General features: G+C 44.2%; 1 protein-coding gene and 1 long non-coding RNA gene across 4 annotated transcripts in view; one reads left to right on the plus strand and one right to left on the minus strand.

Moving 5' to 3' along the window:
- LOC117463656 (neural cell adhesion molecule 2-like) overlaps positions 1-10,573 on the plus strand; it is a 74,489-nt gene extending 63,916 nt beyond the window's left edge. For 2 of the 3 annotated variants that reach the window (XM_034106014.1, XM_034106015.1), the window contains exons 6-7: positions 8,630-9,020; positions 9,148-10,573. In XM_034106014.1, coding sequence (XP_033961905.1) covers positions 8,630-9,020; positions 9,148-9,451 — 695 coding nt within the window. In that variant the 3' untranslated portion in view covers positions 9,452-10,573. The remainder of the gene's footprint in view (positions 1-8,629; positions 9,021-9,147) is intronic. The other variant, XM_034106016.2, reaches the window with a different exon arrangement.
- Positions 10,372-18,578, minus strand: LOC117463659 (uncharacterized). The gene is made up of 3 exons (XR_011644916.1): positions 18,299-18,578; positions 10,878-11,267; positions 10,372-10,800 (listed from the first exon to the last, which is right to left on the minus strand). It is a non-coding gene; the product is annotated as an uncharacterized lncRNA (long non-coding RNA).
- Positions 18,579-18,618: the final 40 nt, after the last annotated feature.

The following is an 18,618-nucleotide window of genomic DNA, read 5'->3' on the forward strand; positions in this document are numbered from 1 at the left end:
CCATGACTATGCCCGGCAATATTTGTTTTGTTTTGTAATTATTTATTTTGCTTGTTCGAATTAAATGTATCAATCAAAGGTTCCGTGTCATTGTGTGTGTGTGTGTGTGTGTGTGTGTGTGTGTGTGTGTGTGTGTGTGTGTGTGTGTGTGTGTGGGTGTGTGTGTGGGTGTGGGGGGGGGGTGACGGTTTAACGTAACGATCCCTTCGGTTAGACGAGTCAAGTAGACCATGCTACACGACACAAATAGAGTACCTTGGAATCCGTGCTGAAGTTCTCTGCTGTTAGGAGTCCGGATCTGTCTCTCCCCCTCTGGTCCAGCCTGTCTGGATCACCTCAACGGCAAGTACACGACACGCCCACCTGACACGACATACGGTGGCTGAGAGACGTACATGGCAGATTAAAAACGAATTGCAAATGTTATTGTAGCATTTTAAGCAACTATTAGGCAAATGAATGAATAACCTATCCGGTTGAGAACCCCTTAGCGCATGTCGATGGTTGACATCTCATTTGAACAGAGAAAGCCAGAAAGACAGCAGGGGGGGATTTCATTTTATAATTTTGCAATAAGTCAAAGGTATGTTTACTGTATATTATAAAAAGGCTTGTCATGTAGCAAACTGGAGATGGAAAGGCTTTAGTCCGTGCTGTAGCTGAGATTCTTACCGTTCCAATGATGTATTCATAATAACAACTTGGATTTATAAAGCGCCTCTCGTGAGACCCAAGGTCGCTTCAAAAAGACGAACAGGAGTAGAAACAAACAAACAGAAGGCAGTCAGACAGAACAGCAAGTAGATTAGGGGCCAAAGGCCTTGGCAGACAGACGAGACTTGAGGGTCCTTTGAAGGCGTCGAGCGTGGGGAGGTTGTGGATCTCCGCAGGGAGAGCGCTCCAGAGAGTGGGGGCTGCCACACTGAAGGCTCTGTCCCTAAAGGATCGCAGGCGGTGCGGGGGGCCAGAGTCTGAAGACTTCCGGCGTGGGGCATGTGGGAATGGTATCGATCTGATACAAGCAAGCCAGAGTTTCATCGGGTACTTTCAACTGCAGTATACGGTCCGGCAAGTTCAGCATTCACTGCATTCACTGTGATGAATATAAAACAAGACACGGATACCGTTTTCCTCAATGAACAGAACATCAAGTGGAAAATCAGAGGGGCACCATTCAAGCTGGTCTGCTAAAAAACTATAAACTAAAGATAACGTTTTAAATTGATCCCAACAGTGAAATCAACCTGTTAAATAGAAACGTAGTCAGCCAGGATTGACCTGCGGGAGGTGACAGCCTATTAAAAACTCCTCGGAATCCAAAGCTCTTCAGAATCTTTCACTGAAGTCCTTCAGCCTTTGGTGCGCTCCCTCACTCGAGCTCTTGGTGAGGTCATGAGAGTACTTCAGGAAAGTCGACAGAGGGGGGGGGGGGGGGCTAGTGGAGTACTTCAGGAAAGTCGACAGGGGGGGGTAGTGGAGTACTTCGTGACCACAGAGTGTGCACGTTGTGATCAGCTGTTTCAGCGCAGTTCTCCAGTGAGGGGGGGGAGTCTCCCTCCGCAGCCGGTTGGCGTAGTTTTGGCACAGTTCCGTTGTACAGACCGACGTTAACAGCAGCCTGTCTGTGCACACGGAGACCGACTCTGTCGTCCGGGGATCGAACCGCCTTCTGGAAAAGCTTCACAAGTACGTCGGTACGCAAATGCGCTTTGTGACACGAGTGACGGTACGCATTTCAGATTACGCACATAACCTGCGTACCAGTTATGGCACCCCTGTACCAGAGCCATAGTATTACTATGATATGGCTCTGCCCTGTACTACAGCGAGAGTATTCTGCGTCGGGACTTCCTGCAACAACACCACGCCGTTATCAAAGATGTTCTATTGAGAAGACGATCACTACGTGACAAAAGTTTTCAAAACCGTGGCTACTGAAATCAGTCTGACTAACTGCTGTCTGTGTGATTTACTCCGCGAGTTGGCAGACTTTATTTTGCTTACTCTAACATCATGTGTCATGGTGGGGCTAAGCCATTTCTTGGTATGGGTGTAGCCTGGTGGCAGGTATGGGGCGGGCCATTCTGCACATGCGTTAAATGCGTTAAATATTTTAACGCAATTAATTCAAAAAATGTATTACCGCCATTAACGCGATAATTTTGACAGCACTAATATATATATATATATATATATATATATATATGTATGTATTCCATTCCTTTACATTTCATATTTAAAATACAAATTAGCAAAATAAACACAACTACACTGCGCTAAACGACCACATCGACAACCAAACGAGAACCTAAATAGTATGTAATTATATCTCAAACCTCAATACGTTAATTACCTGTACTCGGTGCGCCATATCGTTTCTTGTCTGTTCTCCTCCGGGTCTCCTTAAATATCCTTGCGTCAGCGTCTCACGCGTTGGGCGCGCTCTCTTCTGACCATATTTGGAAGAACAACTTCCGACAGGTTCCACCTCCACCGGCTGCGGCTGAACCCTCCTCCATCTGCATCCATCGCCTACAGCTTGCAGCACGGGGCTTCACCGCACTGCCCCGGGGTTCGCTGCTTGGCTCTGATAGGCCAGAAGCCGGTTCGATTGCATTCGGGCTCGATTGCTTATCCTGTCTGAGTAGCCCGGATGATGTTGCATCGCAATTTTGGACATCGAATTTTAAACACCGACATTTTTTACGTCGAATTTTATACACCGAAATTGTGCATTAGAAATATTTTCACTTGAATGTTAAGGATCTGAATTTGAACATTCACATTTTTTTAACTTGAAATGTTACATTTTTATTTCACAGGTAAATTCGGAGCAAACAGATTCAGATACATGATTTTCAAAGTGCTTATTTTCAATGCTATAAATTCGGTGTCTGAGAAAATTCAAATACTTCTGTCTCTTGTTTGTTCCATAGAATTGGCTAGCCTCAAACAATCCCTGAACAAATGGAGGGATTGACCAATCAGATGAGGCTCACGTCATGCCTCACAATCCAATCAATCGCATCAACTTCAGTTCGTACTGTAACTGTCATCACCGCCCTCAAAAAGTAGCAAGCAACTGAAGCAAGTGCAATTATGGAGGGTGGAGATTTGGAGTATTTCATCAAAAATAATTGTACTAAACTTCCGCTACAGCAGCAACTAAAAATGAAACCTGATGACAGGCCAATGCTCAAACTTGAGCTGTGTACAGCGAGGGGAAAAGGAGCGAATCGGACGTAAAACTTTAAATAATAAACAGCGGATTTCTAACATTTGCCGGGTCGGTTTCCAGGGCTGGATTTTAGTCCCAGTCCGCCCCTGGGTGGAGCAGCTACACGTTAGCTTAGCATACACATATGCGACAGTATGGAGAAACAGTGATGATGCCAACTGCCGTTTTATTAATAGATTATTGTTAAATATTTCATGTAATTATAAGAGACCTCTTTTTTGTGGTATTTTTCAATTGAATTCAGCTTTTTTATTATCATGTCGGCAGTGTTTATAGTTTTGGAAGTATTCGGATGCTTGACTTGAGTAAAAGTACCAATACATTATTGTCAAAATACTTCAGTACAAGTGAAAGTCCATTCAAGATCTTACTGAAGTCAGAGTACAAAGTATTATCAGAAAAGGGTACTTAAAGTACCAAAAGTAAAAGTCGTCATTGTGTAGAAATACTGCCTTTATGTGTATTTATATTTATATATGTTTACTTTTAGTAAAATGTTTAAATAATATTTTGTAAAAAAGAGTGTAATATTTCAGAGAAGCATTTTGATAAAAGTGGCTCAAGCTGTTAAATAAATAGAGTGGAGTAAAAGTACAAAGTAGCATACAATGGAAATACTCAAGTAAAGTACAAATACCTCAACAATTGTATTTAAGGACAGTGTTTGAGTAAATGTTCCAAGTTACTTCCCACCTCTGTGTGTACTGTAGTAAAGTGTGTTTATGCAGTGCTGCTGTAGTGAGTGAGCTGCTGTAGTGTTATGGAGTACTTGGTGCAGAGCTGCTGCAGTGAGTGTGCTGCTGTAGTGTTATGGAGTACTTGGTGCAGTGCTGCTGTAGTGTTATGGAGTACTTGGTGCAGTGCTGCTGTAGTGTTATGGAGTACTTGGTGCAGTGCTGCTATAGTGTTATGGAGTACTTGGTGCAGTGCTGCTGTAGAGAGTGAGCTGCTGTAGTGTTATGGAGTACTTGGTGCAGTGCTGCTGTAGTGAGTGTGCTGCTGTAGTGTTATGGAGTACTTGGTGCAGTGCTGCTGTAGAGAGTGAGCTGCTGTAGTGTTATGGAGTACTTGGTGCAGTGCTGCTGTAGTGTTATGGAGTACTTGGTGCAGTGCTGCTGTAGTGTTATGGAGTACTTGGTGCAGTGCAGCTGTAGTGTTATGGAGTACTTGGTGCAGTGCTGCTGTAGTGTTATGGAGTACTTGGTGCAGTGCTGCTGTAGAGAGTGTGCTGCTGTAGTGTTATGGAGTACTTGGTGCAGTGCTGCTGTAGTGTTATGGAGTACTTGGTGCAGTGCTGCTGTAGAGAGTGAGCTGCTGTAGTGTTATGGAGTACTTGGTGCAGTGCTGCTGTAGTGTTATGGAGTACTTGATGCAGTGCTGCTGTAGTGTTATGGAGTACTTGGTGCAGTGCTGCTGTAGAGAGTGAGCTGCTGTAGTGTTATGGAGTACTTGGTGCAGTGCTGCTGTAGTGTTATGGAGTACTTGGTGCAGTGCTGCTGTAGTGTTATGGAGTACTTGGTGCAGTGCAGCTGTAGTGTTATGGAGTACTTGGTGCAGTGCTGCTGTAGTGTTATGGAGTACTTGGTGCAGTGCTGCTGTAGTGTTATGGAGTACTTGGTGCAGTGCTGCTGTAGTGTTATGGAGTACTTGGTGCAGTGCTGCTGTAGTGTTATGGAGTACTTGGTGCAGTGCTGCTGTAGTGAGTGTGCTGCTGTAGTGTTATGGAGTACTTGATGCAGTGCTGCTGTAGTGTTATGGAGTACTTGGTGCAGTGCTGCTGTAGTGTTATGGAGTACTTGGTGCAGTGCTGCTGTAGTGTTATGGAGTACTTGGTGCAGTGCTGCTGTAGTGTTATGGAGTACTTGGTGCAGTGCTGCTATTCACTGCTCTCTGCAAAGTCAAACCCTTCTTCTTTTCCTGTTTTCGAACATATATCGCTTCTTTTGTCTTTATAGAAGGCAGCAGACATTTACATGTATTTATGTATCGATATAACAACAATATACTGTCTTGATACATTGTTTTATTATTATATACAGTCATTTTAAAACACTTGCTGGTGCAACATTCTGTTCATACAGGATTACAAATACATTTGACATCTTTTACACTTTTGTATCATTATTTCCAGTATTTTTAGTATTTCAAAGATTACAAATAATAAGTGGCTGTTGTACACCTGCTCACCACCAGGGGGTCTCGTGTGCACGTGAAGCCCACGATGAAGCCTCAGGTGAACCGATTAGCTGGAGCAGAACGTGCTTCAGATCGGTTGAACCACAACGCTCATATCACCCCTCCTGCACCCGGCCCGGCCCCTCACTCATAGAGGGTGGAACATGTCATAAGAATACATAAATAAAAGCAGGAATAAAAACATCAATGAATAAATAAATGAATAAATACAGGAATACATAGCGTGCAGTGTTTCAGGGAGCTTCAGAGTGTGTGAGCTGCGGCTCAGCCGGAAGCAGCTGACTCCTGACCGCAGGGTCTCCGGTTCAACGACTGAACAACACGTCTTTGTTGTTGTTTATAAAAGCTACAGCTACATGAGATAATGTAGTTAATAAATGTATTCTTTGATATGGTTTAGCCTTTCTCAGGCTACACCGTGGTTACGTTTATGAATATTATTAAGGAATATAAATCCCTCTTTGCGATGTGTGCCAGCCTCCTGAGGCTTCAATCACAATCATTACACTGGAATAAATACAATATTGTTAACATGAAAATATGATTTAATGTTGGTTGTTTAGAGTTAAGGCTTTACTCATTGGAGACTCGGTATGAAAGAGCACACTGTTGAGATGTCCAACCTGCCTGTTGTACACACTTTGACCAGCAGGGGGTTTGTGTTCAGATGAAGCCTCATGAGATGAAGCCTTTTGCGAACCAAGTGGCTCGAAAGCTTCAAAAGGCTTCATCTCGCCATCACTAGTTATTTGTTGTATTATTGTTGTTTTGTAGTTCCCCCCTTGTGTATGGAGAGGGGGGCATATCGTTCAGTATGGGGGCGCATGTGAGCAGAGGGGGGGTTCAGGAGTCCAGCTGCTCTTCAGTTCCTCAGCGGAGCGACGAGTCAGTCCGCCTCCACGGACTGAGAGCAGAGCCCCCGCGTGGCCCGTTGGTTACTCCCATAGACTGTATATATAAAGGTTACTCCCATAGACTGTATATATAAAGGTTACTCCCATAGACTGTATATATAAAGGTTACTCCCATAGACTGTATATATAAAGGTTACTCCCATAGACTGTATATATAAAGGTTACTCCACAGTTCTTAACGCGGATCTCTTTAAACTCCCATGACGCAGTTAGCGGAGCTACATTAGTGCGGAAGTGCGTTTGATAAACGACACACGTGACCTCCCTTCTCTCCCGCCCTGCTCTCCCTCTAGCTGCCGCTAACAAGGAAACGCGTGCACACTCACTCGCTGCGCCATGGGGACTCGAACACCTGCCCAACATGTCTTCATGTTCCTGTGGATTATTGGCTCTGTGGCTGCTGGAGGTGAGGTGTGTGTGTGTGTGTGTGTGTGTGTGTGTGTGTGTGTGTGTGTGTGTGTGTGTGTGTGTGTGTGTGTGTGTGTGTGTGTGTGTGTGTGTGTGCGTGTGTGTGTGTGCGCGCGTGTGTGTGCGCGTGTGTGTGTGTGCGTGCGCGCGTGTGTGTGCGGGTGTGTGTTGGGGGTGAGTGTGTGCGCCAGGACTCAGCTGTGTCATGTACTCAGATCGTGTACTTGAGTAATATATATACTCATGTACTAATATACTATATAATGACTTTGTATACTGCAGTACTCATGTACTAATATACTATAATGCCTTTGTATAGGCTACTGCAGTACTCATGTACTAATATACTATAATGCCTTTGTATACTGCAGTACTCATGTACTAATATACTATAATGCCTTTGTATAGGCTACTGCAGTACTCATGTACTAATATACTATAATGCCTTTGTATACTGCAGTACTCATGTACTAATATACTAATGACTTTGTAGACTGCAGGGTAGCTGGTGGACATCATTCATCCACATCTGTGAAGTAACTAAAGGTATTAAATACATGTAGTGGAGTAGAAGTACACCATGTACCTCTGAACTGTAGAGGAGTAGAAGTACACAGTAGCAGAACATGGACATACTCAAGTAAAGTACTAGTACCTCTAAATTGTACTTAAGTACTGCATTTGAGTAAATGTACTGAGTTGCTTTACACCTCTGTGCATTGCATGTTATGTCATGTCCAGAGGTAAAAACACATTTGTTATCAAAATGGTTGTACTATATATTACTAATTAGTAATATATAGTACAACCATTTTGATACAAAATATGTATTTACAAGTATACAAAACACTGTACTGCTGTTTTGTATACTGTTGGGTATATATATAATAACAAGTATTTCATTTTAGAGCTTATTCAAATGTACATAGTTTCATTATAATGATGTGTGTGAGTTAGTCACAGTATTTATGATATGAACTAATATCTAAACAGAAAGCAGAGTTTCGTTTGGCACTATTTTTCTTGGTGGAAGCTAGATCCCTCCGCCTGAACAGAAACTCTTTGCAGCTGGAATTGTTCCATAACCACTTTCTGTTTTATTGTTCCTTAAACTTTTTATGAAGTTTATTATTTATTGTTCAAAGCGAGGAGTTTTTGTAAAGAGCTGTTTGTTTGGTTGAAACCCGAGAACCTGAATCTTTTATTTTCTGCGAGAGGAAACGGCGCCCCTCCAAAACACTGCTGATGCCATTTGAGACGGAGAGTTGTGATTGGCTGAAACTGAACGAATACAAACTGACTCCCTGCTCGCTCCAGCCAATGGAGGCCAAGAGTCTTCTCATTTCTAAATAGAGCCCTCCTCCAGCAGAGCTCTGATGCTCTGCTGTGACACCGACGTGCAGCCGCCCGGAGGGACTTGGTCAGCAGGGGCTCGGTCAGTAGGGGCTGGGTCAGTAGGGGCTGGGTCAGGAGGGGCTCGGTCAGTAGGGGCTGGGTCAGTAGGGGCTGGGTCAGGAGGTGCTGAGTCAGTAGGGGCTGGGTCAGGAGGGGCTCGGTCAGTAGGGGCTGGGTCAGGAGGGGCTCGGTCAGCAGGGGCTTGGTCAGTAGGGGCTTGGTCAGCAGGGGCTCGGTCAGTAGGGGCTGGGTCAGTAGGGGCTGGGTCAGGAGGGGCTCGGTCAGCAGGGGCTTGGTCAGCAGGGGCTTGGTCAGTAGGGGCTGGGTCAGCAGGGGCTCCTTTTAAAGAACAAAGTATGTGAAGTATATCAGACTTTAAAGTTTAGGAGCTGTTTCAAACAGGAAGTAGAAATGTGCAGGTTGAGCTGATCACCGTTAAAGAAATGATGCTGACTTTTGACTTTCTGTTTTTCTGTAGATTTAGAGGCAAAGCCTGGAGAAGACGTCACTCTTCCGTGCAACAGTCCCACAGCTGCTAATGTCACAAAGCTGGTGTGGAAGAGACCTGAGCTGGAGGATGACAACGTCTTCTTCTTCAGGAATAAAAGGGCGGATGAAAACTACCAGGATCCACGTTATCGAGGTCGTGTTGAGCTGAAGGATCCAGAGATGAAGAACGGAGACGTTTCTGTTGTCCTGAAGGAGGTCACCGTCAGCGACACGGGAACGTACCAGTGTCGGGTTACAACTTCCAACATGCCAACAGAACTGCTGCACTCCGTCCATCTGGTCGTCTCTGAAGGTGAGTCTGTGTTCCTCCTGAAGAGTTCCTCCATTGGGTTAAAGATGATGTTGATGCTCTGTGATCGGTAGGTAATGTCTGACATGAGACTGGAGAGGAAGCAGATTGCGTTCTTCATCACCTTCAGATCAGCTGTTCTCCAGCATGAGGGGGGGTCCAGTCGTTTCCTCACTGCTCTCTCTTTCTGTCCTCAGGTCTCACGAAGGAAGAATTGAAGAAACAAGTGAAGGAACAATCGGGGGAAATCTACGGACTAAAAAGTTTGTTGGTTGGTTTGGTCGTGCTTTTTGTCATTCTCGGTGTTGTTGTTGGTTTTGCTCTGGGATATGTTTGGCTTCTAAAGCGTTTCCACCTGAAGGTTCCAGTGCCGAAGCCTCAGAGTGGTACTTTGTAGAGTTCAGAGTTCAGATGAGTGTGTTGCTGAAGAAGTGTGTGAAGCACTCATCAAGCACGCTCCTCTGTACCCCGACTGTCCTCCATCAGCTGCTTCTGAACTGATAACAACTCCAAAGAGACCGTTCTGAGTATTCAGGGCTTATATATTGGACTCAGGACAAAGTACTTAAAACACAAGTTACCATAGGAACCGTACTTAAAACACATTTTGTTTAATTAAAAGTACTGTTACTATGAATAAGAAGTACTATCACTTATTTAAAGTACACCAATATACTTAAACACATGTGATCTGGGTAAATGTACTCGCCCCCCCCTGGGTAAATGTACTCGCCCCCCCCCCCTTGAGTCTCAGTCGGCGGTGGAGAGCTCTGCGCTTCGTAACTCGTCTCACGTGTGCTTTGTTTCATTGCAGAAACGTCGTCTGCTTCAGGTTTTTGTATTTGCAGATAATTATCTCAGTATATTCTTAATGCTTCCTTTCTGGATCTGTGGAGGATCGTCCTGAATACGACTTTAAAAGGTTTCTTTGTTTTCCAAGTAGATTTACATGAAATGTGAAAACAGCTCTGATCGTTAAACTTTAAATGAAGAACTTCTTTCAGACTAAAGAAGAGATCTGAAACTAAGAGTAGCCGATTCAATGATTGATATCATTAGAATGCATCCCGATAACGAATCGATAACAAACTGCACTTCCCTTTGAGAACATACCGAACACGTGCCTAAATCTGTCAATGTAAAGCTTGCTTTGCTCCGTGTTCTGTATTTGTAAAAAAAGTACGTGTTATTACATCTGGACACTGAAGTTCTTATTTTATAATTAGTTCTTGTTTTTCTTGTATATTTTGTGCACATGTGTTCTTTGTGCTGAGCATTAGCTGCTAATGCTAACAGACCACAGCCTCAGTTACGGAATATAATAAAGCTTGTGACGTAGAAAAGGATTTAAAGACATTGTATTTAAGCCAAAGTGCTGTTACGTTAAAAAAAGTGCTGTTACGTTAAAAAAAGTTCTGTTACGTTAAAAAAAGTTCTGTTACGTTAAAAGCATTTTAATCAAAGTTCTGTTACGTTAAAACATTTTTTATAAAAGTACAGAGGGAAAGAATGACAGACTGTTAAAGAAAACATTTGTATTCAAAGTTATACAATTCAAAATGTACTTGATCTCAGTAACACAGAATGATTTGTCAAGCTATAATAAAGAATCTTTAAAACCAATCTGATGGTGAGTGAGTTTTTTTATCTTGAAATGTGTAATTATAACTTCCACATGGCAACGAAGACACGTGGAGTTCCTCAGGGAAGCGTTCGGGGGCTTTTGCTGTTTCTGTTTCCGAACTGATGCTCCGTGGTCACAGCAGACATGACATCATCATAGTCATCATCCAATAGCTGCTCAGCGTGGGTGGGCGGGGTCATCGTCACGGAGACAGACAGGTCATTTACTGGTGTTAGAAAGAAAATGTGTTAAGTAGACTTCTGGCTGATATTAACTTCCTTTGGATGAACTGGGAGAAGTTACCTGGTTCCTCTGCAGTCAGCATGTCGTTGTGTCCCTGGGACACTTCACCCCAAAGTGCTCCTGTGAGGATTGTCCACAGTATTGAAAGTATGTAAGTTGCTTTGGATAAAAGTGTCTAAAAGGTGACATGTGATGCTGTAAATGCAGAAAGGTAAAATGACTTGAATGGAAATGGTTGAAGCCCAAATGCATCGCACTGCTTTGCTGAAAAACCTTTTAGGAAAAGAGAAGGTTTTGTTTTCTGACACACCGGGGACACATTTGTCCCCAAGATCAGGGCGAGTACTGACTCCAGCCCCGACTCGATGCTTTATGCCCCTAAAAGAAAGGTCCACCTGGCGTCTGAGGAGCCCCCTGTGGTGTCGGACCACCAGACGCTTAGGCTGGACCCTGAGAAGAGACAGAAACAAGGGAGAGTTAGAAGTAAGCAGAGAGGAACTTTCTGCTGACAAGAGTCAGAGTTCAGTCCAAAGCTATTCCTCATCATCCTGATATGATTCTCATGTCGGTGTTATTTAAGGAAACAGGAAATGCAGCCAGCCACACATTGTGTTATTCTTGTCTTTCAGGCAGGGCACCGATATGACGTCCTTACATCAACCAGATAAAGACTTATGTCCTCTGCTGTTCCTCACATCTCTCTTTATATAACCGATGTGTTTTACGGAGAGACGCTGAATGAAATACCAAAGCAGCAGGTCCCCTTTAAACGTTGCTGTACGTTTGATTTGTTTTCAAGGTCTGGATAAAAGCCCCCGGGTTAAAGCGTCCCTTCTTCTCTGCGTCACTAATGTTGTTTGTGGACACACTCATAGTTAGATTCATACTTTCAGTCTTTTAAAAAGTTAAACCCTCAATATATTTAAAAAAATTCACATGTGACCATCACATTCAGTCTGAGGTCACCTTTCACTGAAACGCTCTGACTGCACCCCCCCCCCCCCCCCTGTATCTGAACGTGTCATTCTGATAAAGCAAACTGTTTCTTGTAAATCATGTGACCATGGATCCTCCCCTCCTCCTCCCCCCTCCTCTTCCTCTTCCTCTTCCTCTTCCTCCTCCCTCTGTGTATGAAACCTTTGAGCGAACACAGACCGGTTCAAACTGGATTACACTCTGTTCAGATCACTTCCTGTTTAGCATCAGCTGCTCGCATTGGCTGCGCAACGTGTGGGCTGTTTATGTTCCTGTGGATCATTGGCTCTGCCGGAGGTGAGGGGGGCGACCAGGTCTCTCATACTCAAACAAGTATGAGAGCACTCTCATAATAACGTAACACTATCAGAGACTGGATATATCCCCCCCCTCTCTGCCACAACTACACAAACACACACACACACAAACACACACACATACACACACACACACTGTACCACACACACACACACCACACACACACACACACACACACACACACACACACACACACACACACACACACACACACACACACACACACACACACACACCTACACACTGTACCACACACACCGTTATATTCATACTGTTTGTGTCATATTAATAACCCTGTGATGACAGGTGTCTACTCTCTATGACCCCTGATAACCCTTTGATGTGAGGTGTGATGACAGGTGACTACTCTCTATGACCCCTAATAACCCTTTGATGTGAGGTGTGATGACAGGTGACTACTCTCTATGACCCCTAATAACCCTTTGATGTGAGGTGTGATGACAGGTGACTACTCTCTATGACCCCTAATAACCCTTTGATGTGAGGTGTGATGACAGGTGACTACTCTCTATGACCCCTGATAACCCTTTGATGTGAGGTGTGATGACAGGTGACTACTCTCTATGACCCCTAATAACCCTTTGATGTGAGGTGTGATGACAGGTGTCTACTCTCTATGACCCCTGATAACCCTTTAATGTGAGGTGTGATGACAGGTGTCTACTCTCTATGACCCCTGATAACCCTTTGATGTGAGGTGTGATGACAGGTGACTACTCTCTATGACCCCTAATAACCCTTTGATGTGAGGTGTGATGACAGGTGACTACTCTCTATGACCCCTAATAACCCTTTGATGTGAGGTGTGATGACAGGTGACTACTCTCTATGACCCCTAATAACCCTTTGATGTGAGGTGTGATGACAGGTGTCTACTCTCTATGACCCCTGATAACCCTTTGATGTGAGGTGTGATGACAGGTGTCTACTCTCTATGACCCCTGATAACCCTTTGATGTGAGGTGTGATGACAGGTGTCTACTCTCTATGACCCCTGATAACCCTTTGATGTGAGGTGTGATGACAGGTGTCTACTCTCTATGACCCCTGATAACCCTTTGATGTGAGTTGTGATGACAAGTGACTACTCTCTATGACCACTGATAACCCTTTGATGTGAGGTGTGATGACAGGTGACTACTCTCTATGACCCCTGATAACCCATTGATGTGAGGTGTGATGAAAGGTGTCTACTCTCTATGACCCCTGATAACCCTTTGATGTGAGATGACAGGTGACTACTCTTTATGACCCCTAATAACCCTTTGATGTGAGGTGTGATGACAGGTGTCTACTCTTTATGACCCCTGATAACCCTTTGATGTGAGGTGTGATGACAGGTGTCTACTCTCCATGACCCCTGATAAACCTTTGAGGTGTGAAGACACGTGTCTACTCTTTATGACCCCTAATAACCCTTTGATGTGAGGTGTGATGACAGGTGTCTACTCTCTATGACCCCATAATAACCCTTTGATGTGAGGTGTGATGACAGGTGTCTACTCTCTATGACCCCCTAATAACCCTTTGATGTGAGGTGTGATGACAGGTGTCTACTCTCTATGACCCCTGATAACCCTTTGATGTGAGGTGACAGGTGACTACTCTTTATGACCCCTAATAACCCTTTGATGTGAGGTGTGATGACATGTGTCTACTCTTTATGACCCCTGATAACCCTTTGATGTGAGGTGTGATGACAGGTGTCTACTCTCTATGACCCCTGATAACCCTTTGATGTGAGGTGTGATGACAGGTGTCTACTCTCTATGACCCCCTAATAACCCTTTGATGTGAGGTGTGATGACAGGTGTCTACTCTCTATGACCCCCTAATAACCCTTTGATGTGAGGTGTGATGACAGGTGTCTACTCTCCATGACCCCTGATAACCCTTTGATGTGAGGTGTGAAGACAGGTGTCTACTCTTTATGACCCCTGATAACCCTTTGATGTGAGATGACAGGTGACTACTCTTTATGACCCCTAATAACCCTTTGATGTGAGGTGTGAAGACAGGTGACTACTCTCTATGACCCCTAACAACCCTTTGATGTGAGGTGTGATGACAGGTGTCTACTCTCTATGACCCCCTAATAACCCTTTGATGTGAGGTGTGATGACAGGTGTCTACTCTCCATGACCCCTGATAACCCTTTGATGTGAGGTGTGATGACTGGTTTCTACTCTTTATGACCCCTGATAACCCTTTGATGTGAGATGACTACTCTTTATGACCCCTAATAACCCTTTGATGTGAGATGTGATGACAGGTGTCTACTCTTTATGACCCCTGATAACCCTTTGATGTGAGATGACAGGTGACTACTCTTTATGACCCCTAATAACCCTTTGATGTGAGGTGTGATGACAGGTGTCTACTCTCTATGACCCCTGATAACCCTTTGATGTGAGGTGTGATGACTGGTGTCTACTCTTTATGACCCCTGATAACCCTTTGATGTGAGATGACAGGTGACTACTCTCTATGACCCCTAATAACCCTTTGATGTGAGGTGTGATGACAGGTGTCTACTCTCTATGACCCCCTAATAACCCTTTGATGTGAGGTGTGATGACAGGTGTCTACTCTCCATGACCCCTGATAACCCTTTGATGTGAGGTGTGATGACTGGTTTCTACTCTTTATGACCCCTGATAACCCTTTGATGTGAGGTGTGATGACAGGTGACTACTCTCTATGACCCCTAATAACCCTTTGATGTGAGGTGTGATGACAGGTGTCTACTCTCCATGACTCCTGATAACCCTTTAATGTGAGGTGTGATGACAGGTGACTACTCTCTATGACCCCTGATAACCCTTTGATGTGAGGTGTGATGACAGGTGTCTACTCTTTATGACCCCTGATAACCCTTTGATGTGAGGTTGGTGACTACTCTCTATGACCCCTAATAACCCTTTGATGTGAGGTGTGATGACAGGTGACTACTCTCTATGACCCCTAATAACCCTTTGATGTGAGGTGTGATGACAGGTGTCTACTCTCCATGACTCCTGATAACCCTTTAATGTGAGGTGTGATGACAGGTGACTACTCTCTATGACCCCTGATAACCCTTTGATGTGAGGTGTGATGACAGGTGTCTACTCTTTATGACCCCTGATAACCCTTTGATGTGAGGTTGGTGACTACTCTCTATGACCCCTAATAACCCTTTGATGTGAGGTGTGATGACAAGTGTCTACTCTCTATGACCCCTAATAACCCTTTGATGTGTGATGACAGGTGTCTACTCTTTATGACCCCTAATAACCCTTTGATGTGTGATGACAGGTGTCTACTCTCTATGACCCCTGATAACCCTTTGATGTGAGGTGTGATGACAGGTGTCTACTCTCTATGACCCCTAATAACCCTTTGATGTGAGGTGTGATGACAGGTGACTACTCTCTATGACCCCTAATAACCCTTTGATGTGTGATGACAGGTGTCTATATGGGAGCCTGCCTGCAGACCTCAACTCTCAGTACAGGAAGTGACGATTCTGACGAACACGTTTTTTTCCCGCCGACCGAAGGACTTGTTTGATTGAAGTTTTCAAATCACAATGGAGACTCATCACGGAGGTGATGAGTCCACACACATCGGATTTGAAGCCAGGATCTGTTCCCACAATATTCGATTTCTCATCGTATGCAGTCGGGAACACCGACCGTCCCAGCACGTCGGCCGCGCAAGACAATGACACCAGTGTCAACAAACGTGAAGTTGGAGCCACCAAACGAGCTGCTTCAGCTGCCGAGAGAGAGGTAAATATTGCAGCACTACCAGATTACTAGCTCACACATGTACTGACACAGTAATTTATGTATATTATATATATATATATATATTAGGGCTGTCAGTCGATTAAAATAGTTAATCGCGATTAATCGCAAATTAATCGCACATTTTGTATCTGTTCTAAATGTACCTTAGAGGAATATTTTTCAAGTTTTTAATACTCTTATCAACATGTGAGTGGACAAATATGCTTTATGCTAATGTTTATTATCATTTGAACAATGACAAATATTCTCATGAATATTAAACACAACAACCTCTGAACATTACAAATATTCGCCTCAATTCAACCTGGAACCTATCATACAATACTGTGTGTGTGTGTGTGTGTGTGTGTGTGTGTGTGTGTGTGTGTGTGTGTGTGTGTGTGTGTGTGTGTGTGTGTGTGTGTGTGTGTGTGTGTGTGTGTGTGTGTGTGTGTGTGTGTGTGTGTGTGTGTGTGTGTTGGATCGTTGGAGCTATGTGCAACTCGAGGCATATGCTCGAACGGGAGCTGCCTGGACGCTGCAATCATGAGTGTGCTGACTTCTCCTGCAATGTCCCTCTGTCTGCTTCCTGCATCAAGTCAAGTGCTCGGTGCAGTTGTGGCGAAATGTCGCTCCTCTGTTTTCATTTAAACAGCTCCTTATATCCGTTAGCGCAGCTAGCTAGCACCAGATGCTAACAACAACAATGCACGTAAGGTCTCTCGCTCGCTCGGGCCACACACATACACACACCCTCCCGGTCCTCCCGATGGCCAGTCGGTGCCTGCCGGTGAGCGTGGAAGTGTGGTCTGCCACAAGCGGGCGGCAGGAGCGGGGCTGTCAGCATCAGCTTGTAGACGGTATTTTAAACTCGATGCGCTCTGAAGCTACGGGGCGGCCGAGGACAAAAAATACACATGCGTTAATCGCGTTAAAATAATTAGTGGCGTTCATTTTTTTTTGCGTTAACGCGTTATTAACGCGTTAACTTGACAGCCCTAATATATATATTATGTAATAATGTACTGGAACTGGTGGTATCCCACTCGGCGAATTTAGAACCGTCTGTACTTTCGGCGGATTCCGGATCGTATGCCACTCTAGTATTAGACCGAATCGGTTCATAAGCATAGGCCATGGGATGCCTGGTAACTGTAGATGCTTCCACATCAATGTCATCTCCCGACGAATAGTCAAATTCATCGTTCAAAACGTCGATCTCATTGCAAAATTCCTCCATCGCTGCCATATCTGCCACGTTGTGTTGACTTCCGGTATGGATACCCGGAGCGAGGACCCACACAGTGACGTCACCATTTGGGACTCCCCTGATGGCGGCGGCCTGGTCCCGGAATTCCCCACCCGGCCGGCGGATAATTAATTTTCTTTTGGAGAGTAATATCATATACAATTAATATTACGATCAATATCCATTGTAAAATGAATAAACTACCGGAATATTATAGCTGTAATGGTGTTTCCTTTCCCCTTTAAAACAAGACGTACTGCAAACATGCCGCAAGCTCACCCATCGCCGGCTATGACTCCCCCTCCGCACTGAGCTCGCTTTAATGTGCATAACTTTGGGCAAGGTTCATAGTTTTAAATATTGTAAAGTGTCGAGCCGATGAATGGGAGTCGGAGGCGGCGTGTTGAGTACGTTGAGTATGACACTCCACATTTATTTTCCATTAGTTTACAGAAAGGTAGGAACAACTTCATTACGCCTCAAACTGAGGGCACTTGTCTCAATAGCATGTTTTAGATGGAAGTTGTCTGAAGTCCTTACCTCCAGCTGCTCTTGCAGTAATAAGTAGTGCACCTTTCTTACTGTCCTGATGGGCTCGATGTAGGGACTGCTTTTTTGTCTTTTGTTTTCTTAGTTATGTTCTCTGTATTTTATATGTTTGTGTTCTGTGTAACGTTGCTGCCTTCTTGGCCAGGTCAGCTTTGCAAATGAGATTCTATCTCAATGCTTTTATCTGGTTAAATAAAGGTTAAATACAAATAAAAAACATGCTACTCAAGCTAGAATGATAACAACCCACAGGTGCGCGACCTAACAGGTCCGTGGCGCAACACACTCTCTAACACTGTGAATGATGTCCCGTAATGTTCCAACACAAAAGCAAGCAACTGCCGGACTTACGCTCTACAAATACTCACAGTATAAAAACACGCTAAAGTCAATCAATATAAACTCACCCTATGATTTCCATGGCTTTATCCTAGCTAGCACCAGTGAAGGAACATGTTTACAAATTGACAGCTGTATTTACGTTGCTCGTTGTAACGGCAAATGTGAACTCTGCTTTTTGCAAACAATGCGTCTTGTGATAACCCGTAACTATGACGAACACTTGATGACATTACATCACTTTTGATAACTTTTACCTTGAAGAGATCTCCTCGGAACAGAACCAGCTTGCTCCTGCGATGCGGGAAGAACATATGGTGGACCCCCCCCCCCTCTCTTTGTTTAAAAAAGAAAAGCTTCAACATTTCAAATAAAGATTTTTTGAAATGTGTTCAGCTTTACATCTTGTCCATTAAAGTGCCATATTGTTCAAGTTCAATTACGAAACTATTAAAAGTAGGGTTTTGAGTCCGAACATTTTGATTTGTGAATACAATATTTGTCAATAATTAGAAGCTGAGTAATCGGATGCAGAGCAAGCTGCTGACGTGTGTGCTGAATGGGCGGAGTTACAGAG

This window comes from Pseudochaenichthys georgianus, chromosome 18 (genome assembly GCF_902827115.2).
Source record: "Pseudochaenichthys georgianus chromosome 18, fPseGeo1.2, whole genome shotgun sequence".
In the NCBI taxonomy this organism is placed as follows: Eukaryota; Metazoa; Chordata; class Actinopteri; order Perciformes; family Channichthyidae; genus Pseudochaenichthys; species Pseudochaenichthys georgianus.